At 43.6% G+C, this 8,402-nt stretch overlaps 1 protein-coding gene across 2 annotated transcripts in view; it reads right to left on the bottom strand.

Moving 5' to 3' along the window:
- PSD2 (pleckstrin and Sec7 domain containing 2) overlaps window positions 1-8,402 on the bottom strand; it is a 201,261-nt gene that overhangs the window by 4,031 nt on the left and 188,828 nt on the right. For both annotated transcript variants that reach the window (XM_019534783.1, XM_019534784.1), the window contains 2 exons: window positions 4,520-4,664; window positions 1,781-1,924 (listed from right to left, as the gene is read on the bottom strand). In XM_019534783.1, coding sequence (XP_019390328.1) covers window positions 1,781-1,924; window positions 4,520-4,664 — 289 coding nt within the window. The remainder of the gene's footprint in view (window positions 1-1,780; window positions 1,925-4,519; window positions 4,665-8,402) is intronic.

The following is an 8,402-nucleotide window of genomic DNA, read 5'->3' as shown; positions in this document are numbered from 1 at the left end:
TATGAATCCTGCCACTCCTTGAACCAACTCTGCCTTTCCCTGGACCTCCATGATTTTAGCTTCTCAGAAGGCAGTTTGCCTATTCTCAAGCATAGTGCTATCCCTGAGGAGAGGGCTAGACCTCTTGTATTGGGCTAAATGGCCTTGTGCTGGTTTTTTTTTGCATAGGAGTGAATTTCATTTGAAGTGAGGTGGTGATATTGCATGTGTTAATGCTACCAGTGAATGCACCATCCTGTTTTCTAAACCACATGAGTTTTTGGCATTGTATTGATTGTGGCACATGTTTCCATTCATCAGGATTTTCCTAGAAGGACCTAAGCCCAGGTGTTTTTGCCTACAAGGTACTTCAATTTCAGGGGTAAGAACTTGAAACCATTTTTTGTCAACAAGAAGGCATGTTATGTAGCTCACTGCAACCTAGTGCAACTGAGGTCTAATATAGGGGTAGCCAGTCTGTGGCATGCAGGCCACTAGTGGCATGGGCAGCTGCTGCATGTGGCCCATGATTCCTAAGTGCTCAGTTCAGGGAGGCACAGAAATGGAGGCAACTGGTAGAGTGGAGCAGAAGCAGGATGCTGCTGCTGTGAGGGAGTACACAGCCAGTGTCTCTGCTAAGAGACAGTTTAACACTTCCCTGACCCTGCAGCTGTTACCAAATTCAGGGCTTTCAATCCTCACTGGCTATACAAAACTATAGCAGGTATGGGGCCAAGGAAGGGTTAGCTTGGCTCTAGGCATTAACACTTTTTGTTGCAGCAGTGTTCTGCCCCTGCTACACACTCAGCAGTGTGTTTGGAGGCTGGAGCCCCACCACCTTCATTCTGGCACCCTTGGGTGCAAACTCTATCAGGTACACTTGGCCGGGGGGGGTAGGGTGGGGAGGGCTTAATTTGGGGCACACCTGCTAAAAAGGTTGGTCACCCACTGGTCTAGTGGATTGCAAACAGGGCTTAGACAAGAGTCCTGTCACTAGGCCTGCCACTGATTACCCCCTTGAAATTGTGGGTCACACACAGCAGCCTTTCCCTGTGCTAGAGAATTTGTAGGTAGTGTGCAGCCACTGCAGCAGCCGAGTGGGAGGGCTGTGGTGAACGTATTCTCACTTTCAGTTATGTTAAGAAGCCTTTCAGCCTGTTATTGTAAAGCAGAAGCTTTGAGGTTAATTCAAGACAAAATATAGAAACCTGAAATTTTTGGTGAATCAAAAACTTGAAAAAAATTATTTGGAGTCAAACAAAATAGGTAATGTTGCATTTAAAGGGATTTTTTTTTCAAATAAATTTGGAAATTAGTTTTTCAGTGGTCTTTGACATGAGCACTTTGCTGAAACTGGGATGAAGTCTCCAAATTCTGCCTCATTGCCAAATTTTGTATTTTTCACTGAAAAAGCTTTTGTCCAAAAATGTCACTGCCCTCTATACTAAGCTAACCATCCCCTTTACTCTGGTCTGGCCCCGAGTATGACTTATCCTGCCTGTAGGCATTCACTCTTTTTGCTCCTGCAAAACAGTGGGGATTTGCAGGCTCTGGGATAATAGGTTGGCCGTTTCTCCCTCTGTTTTTTGTTCATTTTAGAAGCTGGCTGTAAAAATAGTTCTTTTTTTGATTTTTATTTCAGTGCACAAAAATGAGAATTCCTGTCATTACACAGCACCCCACCCACCTACACATGCCTGCCGCACTCAGACAGACACATGGGACCCATTACAGCCTTATCATCTCCCATCAGACTTATCCAAGGATTCATTTATCACCAGACAGATGAAATATCCTTTACCTCAAATATTAGGTAATGTTCTTTCAGCCTGTACTCTTCAGCCTCTTTTGACTTGAGGCTTTTCTCTACAGGATGTAATTTATGTTCTGCTAATTCGTCTTCAATCTGCCTCATTTTATTTTCATGGGACCTCAGCTGTTCCTCCTGTAGAGAAAAGCATGTCAACTGTTAAAAGGTATGAATATGTACAAACAAGGACATTGCCAGATTGTAGATGCAGAACTCTTCTTTTCAAGGATTTGAAATACATGGCTGGAATCAACCCTGTGTTTTGTGCTGGAGCCAAATGTATGCATTTAACTCACAAATTTACCTGATAAGTATCAGCCAAATTATGGGTATCTGAGCTCCTACAAAGCCTATCAATCATTATCGCCAAGAGTGGATTTGCATGATGTCATAGGTATTTTTGCAATGCAACCATGAAGTACATCACTTAACACTTAGACAGAACTGGCAGTGTCTTCAGAACTGTCATGCTCCTTCAGCAGAAATGGGCATTCCTGTCTCTGATCTGTGAGACAGTTGACATCATTACATGGCATCCTTTTTGAGAAAGATATGTATCTTTCCACTTCAATCGCTGCAGTAGGGAGCTGGGATATTGCCCCTTCCCCCCTTCTGCTGAGAAGTGTATGGGTTGTATTCTCTACTCATTAGAAAGCCTTACACAATACTGTAATGTGTTTGGCATTCTCCGGAGAGCTTAGCTATCTAAATGAAATCTGCCTGTCATAAAACCATGTTATAGAGTGTGGGTGCCTACCACTGCAAGGTAGCTGCACGTTACACATCAATCCTTTTATTTTTGGAGGATGCTATGTCCCAGTACTTCCAGACAACTCCAATACCTTAACTGGACTATGGCTCAGTGTTCTTCCCCATTCTCAAAGCCACAGTGAAACTTCAGCTTCTGATGAGGAAGAAATCTGGAACTATACCAGCCGCACTGTGGGTGAGCGTTTGAACTGGAGAATGAGGTATGAACAGCATTAATGTGCTCGATGCCAGTACAGCACCAAGGGAGAGGGATTGCTGGTAAAGTATCAGAGAGGTTAATTGCTCTTGCTGACCAGAGTAAAAGCCGAGGAATCCAGAGAGATAACTTTACAGAGTAGACAGACAGCATGGAAGTGGTATGAGAGTAGATGACTTGCAGTGTTTTAGACACTTGGCCACTGCAAACACCAAGTGGGCACCAACAAGTGTATGTGTCACCCTCAGTATTGCAACCTGACTGGGATTCAGGATAGCTTGATGAGAAATTGGCAAGTGGGTACAGGATGAGCAAGTGCTATAATGCTAAGATGGGTAAAAGCTGAGTATGTGGGCAAAGAAGACAGTCTGACACACTACGTAAGAGCATCCCATGGCAATGAGGGACCTAAGAAGACAAGGTGAAAATGGACTGCAGGAACCAGAATGGATCCTAGAAATAAGACAATGTGTTATGGTAATTACTGCTTCCACCTTCTCAATAAATCTGGCATCTAAATACTAAAGCTAGTTACGAATGGGCACTGTCATGCATACTTGTAACAATATATCACATAGGTGTCTCTACAAGCCGCTGACTCAGAAAAGTAATCGGTTCTGTGCATGTCTATGCATGCGCTTTAATGCTCAGTAGCCTATTTTATTGTGCATTAAAGCATCATGTAAAAACCATAATTATTTTAATACACAGTAAAATAGGCTACTGCGCATTAAGCATTACTTAAAAACCATGCACATGCATTACTGTGCATAAAGGCAGCCTACTGTGCATTTCTTTAGGACCCTGCATTGGAGGTACTAAATTTAATATGCATTAGAAAGAGCACCTTAATGCGTATATAGGAGCCCTTTGCGTTCCTGATACCATTCCCATAGCATGAATAGATTATTGAGTACTTTTGCTTGCAGCATGGAAATAACAAGGTTGCCAAGAAATCAGGGACAGGGATTGGAGACTTTTTTTTGCCTGAAAAGTAACCACATAAACACTCATCATTGCTCTTTACAAACAAATAATCCAGTAACTCAGCATTAAAATCATGAACTGACCCCACTGAAATGAAAGAGAATTTTACCATTGAGTTTAGCGGCAATAGGATCATCCCCTTGGACTTCAAAAATGATATGAAGTTGGGAAATGCAGAGCAATGGGTGACTTAATATACATACTAAAAAAAAGAAAGGACTTGAGGACAAGAACAAATCACCTTAAAGAATGGCAGTGTAACCCAGTAGTTGCCATAAAATAACGGTAGGACAATCTGCAAACAGGACACACACATGCTGCGTAGTTTACTCTTGCTCTCGGATGGAATAGTGTGAGATGCATGATTTGTTGAAGAAAAGGCATTCCCATATTTTCATGCTTATTAGCCCATTGTAACCATGCCCTTTCAGCTTTTATAGACAAGCTGGCACAGCACTGTTCAGCATATGGAAATTGGTTTTGTATGACATATTATGCCAGTGGCCTACAGATGCTCACTTTGGGAACCAGTTTGACACTCTGGTGTGCCACGTTCTGTGTATCTCCAGCTATGACCAAACATAGCCCAGCAGATGGCAGGGCATGGGGTGGGGTGTGGTGAGGGGGTGACATATTTTTTATGTTAATCGTAAGAAGGCTGGGAATGAAACTGGGATCAGACCAGCCTAGCTAAATCCAAAAGCAGTTCCAGCAACTACTCAGTCTTGGTCTTGGCACTCGGCTGCACTTGGCCCCTCCCCTCATACATGCATTACCTGGCAGAGTTTTGTCGTTGAAGACGGTAAGAGGGGACGGCAGAATTTCTTCATGGAACATATAGCAGCTGGGAAGGCAGGGGCAGAGAAAATGGCAGCAACCAGATTTATTCTCAGTATCCAGGACAGCATTTCCTCTTTGCTTCTGTTACGGGGAAAGAGAATTTATTTCTGTAACAGTGCCTGCAAGCAGCTGTTCAAGATGGTACTGAAGCAGCCTGTTCTCAAGCAGGTTTTCAGGCAGCCTTGCACTGAAACCCTGTTTACCTGTGCATTTTGACTTTGTCAATGTTTGGGCATGGCAGCATCCATATTTTCTAGAGCCCGTGTTCGTTTCCTGCCTCTAAATTGCCCTAGGGAATTTAATATGTGGGTGAGATTGACAGCCGTGGAGACCCACATCAGCTCTTCCTATTGTTTATCCACACAAACTGATCCATAATATTCTGTTTATCCAGATGCCCTATTACAGTTTCACCACCTCACATGCTGTTCCCTCACCACTGGGCCCCATCCTGTTGTGTACAGCTTCTTTCAGGCTGAGAGGAGAATTGTTTCTGTGGCCCATTCATTTTTTGGCCTCTCAGATAAGAAAGCCAACACAGGGATGGATTATTGCTGATTCTGGTGAGGATTTTTGTGCTGTGAAATTCTGTTCATGATCAGAGTATCTCACGCACAATCAGGCCAGTTAGTTTCAAATCTGTTGATCATTGCCAATCTGTGCTAGACATAGAGAAATGACCCAAAGGCAAAAGGTTTTATTTTCCTATTGGCAATTGCTATAGACTATTTTGTCTCAACTGAAAGAGGCAAAATTCCAGTGGGATCTGAGCTTCTTCATCTTGGGCAGAACCCTATTTCACTTTTCATACCCAAATGGCAGTTACCCAGCTACATAACTATCATTTTTGATGCAGTCTTGCAGAGTGGATGTGGATGTGTCCACAGGGCACATTAGCACGCACAGTTGGCTGCATTCTGGTTAGATAGGTATGTGGCTTCATATGTGCCTGCACTGAGCAAGCATAAGTAATGAAACTATAATCACCTAAATCATGACTAGCAGGTGTTAAGAGGAGGAAGTGCATCCTGTTATACACATTATGAATCAGGTGTAAATGGACGTCACATTTCTCCTGGGAGAAAGCCTTTTGTTTTACAGACGTAGACGTACCGGTCCATTGCCCCACTTTAAATACTCATAAAGTATGAGAGTCAAAATGTACTAACATTTTTTCTTGGGACAATGCTGTCTACGTCTGTAAGTTAATAGTGGCTCATACAGATTAACTGCCAGTCATTCCAGAGGCAAGTCCATCAGGCTGTGTGCTTTGTCTCTGGCCACTGAGCATCGCTGCAGCTTAGAAGGACTACATGTGTAAACGGCTGTGCCACTCCTCTTTTACCTGGATTTTGACTCAGATCCATCAGGACTATTTCAAATGAGAATCTGTTTACAATCCAAGAGTCTAGTGGTTCTTACAAACTGTAGCCTGCTCCACCCCACCAAGATGTTTTGAACCTGTCTTGCTCTGACTTCATAGTAGAGTTGAGTGCTCAGTTATCAGGCCATTGGATTAGTCTTACCCAGTTCTACTTCTGAAGCTAGCAGCTGAGACAAAGAGAGATGTTGGGTTAAGAGGAAGTAAACAAGCTAACTTGGACCATTGATCCCAATGGGGCAGAAGCCTCTCACTGCTCTGCTCTCCATCCAGTTTATCCAGTGAGCATTAAATGCAAGCTGCAATGGCTCAGGTTCAAGAAGCAGGCTAGAGATGGCACCGGATGACAGCTGATTCTGTAGGTTGGTGGTTAGAGCACCAGGTAAAGCAGAAGCCTGCCCTTTGTTTCGTTGGTTGGAAGACTTGAGCCCACAAAGCACAAGGAACAGGCACTAGAGTTAATTCATTCAGATATTAATGGGCTAAATTAGGAGGTCCTTAATCATAATTCTCCATTCTTTGTTCAGGCACAGTTCCCATTTGAGTCCAATGGAGAACTTTGCTTCCTGGACTTGGATGTTCAGATATAGCCTAATATTTAATACTGTAACATGAACTCCATATTTTGCCCTACCATATCATGTTTTTTGGATTCCGGGAAGAGGATGGGAAAAGCAATTAGGAAGAATCACAGATGTCACTCCTCAGTGCGGTGGCCTTTCCTTCAGAGAATGACACAAGGGCAAGCCTGAATTGGAGTGCTTCTTTGCCACGCTTGAGGCAGACAAAAAGACAAAGGTACAGATCCAGCTACTTAGCTAAAGATTCATTTGTGATTTCTCTGCCTCTTGCTCTGACTGACAGAGATGAAACAAGCAGACAGATAGCTTTATGACAAGAATACTTTCAAATTTGGGGGGCCAAAGTATTATATTTAATGGGAACATAGGTTGGAGTTTGCATGTCTGTTCATGACTGTTATTTTAAAACAAACTATTGATGTGGTGCAATTAGGGACTGCAAGCTGCACTGATGCACTGCCTTTGAACATGTTCATTCCACAGGGATCCACCAGGAAAGGGAATCCTGGGTAAGAGGCCCAATCCAACCTTAGGGCAATGTAAGGGGGTGAAACACTTCAAACATTGTTTTTAATTTGTTCAATTTAGGGCAAAGTTTCTTTATCAAGTTAGTCCTTTACTAGGTTCCTGGTACCATCTATCTGCACCTTTTGGACTGGGGGGCTCCACAGACCTTTCAGAAGTCACAGTTCATTCTCCAAACCTGGATATTTTTTCTGTTCCCACTGATTTCAATAGGAGAAGGATCAGATTCTCAATTAGTTTAGGTCCATTTAGCCTGCAGACACTGCAGTGTAGGGTAGACTAGCCAACCCAGATTTACATTAGTTAGTTCAGATAGCAATAGTAAACTAGCAGGAGCACGTAGCTCAGTGAAGAATCATCTACCCTGCTTTCTGGGAAGGTTTTGCAGTCTGCCCTGAGCTCCATGATGCAATGACCTGACTGTTACTGGTATCTTAACTAGACAATTTAAAGCTGGCTCAGGCATGTCCATGCTTCATAGCATCCATTCCCGTGACTGTAGTGTAAACATACACCCAGGTTTGTTATATGTAATAGAAAAAGCAGTAGATATCGCTAAGTTTATAGGACTGAGCATTCCTATTTAAATTGCTGCTTTCTGGTCAAATAGAGGGGTATCAGGTCAATAAATTAACAAGACAAATATTCCAGTTTTATCTAGATTTTTGAATGGATGTTATCTGTACAGAAAAATTATTAGCTTTACATGATGCCATACAGATACACAATAATTTACAGAACACAGGGATAGTCTGTTACTTGTTGGAGTTTAAAAAAAAAAAAAGGCAGACCCATATTCAGTAGGCCGGTGCGAAGTGGCTAGTATTCACTTCAGATTTGGATTTCACCAATTCAGGGGACAGTAATTTGATTCAGTGATTCGAATCACTGTCCTGAATCAATTCTGCCGAATCTGGTATGGAGATTTGGCTGCTGCTGAATCAGCCAAATCTGCAAATCACACAGGCCCCATCCCCCGCCTGATCTCAATGGCTGCCCCACCTGGCCCAGCTCCTGGCTCTTTGAAAAAAAAAAGTCTACACTCACTGGCTCCTGCCCGGGGTGGGGGCAATCCCTCCTGCCCCACACCACATGGGGGGGCTCTGCCATGAGCCCCCCAACCCTTGTCCACTCGTCCAGGCCCCCCCATGGCTGCCCTGCCCCAGCTCCCAGCCCTTGAAAAAAACAAATAAAAAAGCCAGGACTCACCACCTCCTGCCAGGTGGGGGTCGATCCCTGTTGCCCCCCACTGCCCCGTGCTGTGCATGGGGTTTTTCCATGAGCCCCCAGAAGCCCTGAGGCTGCTACAGCTGCCAGTGAGTCGGGTTTGTT

This window comes from Crocodylus porosus, unplaced genomic scaffold, assembly GCF_001723895.1.
Source record: "Crocodylus porosus isolate Cpor-Errol unplaced genomic scaffold, CroPor_comp1, whole genome shotgun sequence".
In the NCBI taxonomy this organism is placed as follows: domain Eukaryota; kingdom Metazoa; phylum Chordata; order Crocodylia; family Crocodylidae; genus Crocodylus; species Crocodylus porosus.
Note: the sequence above shows the minus strand (reverse complement) of the source record. Positions and strands in the feature narration are given on the sequence as shown.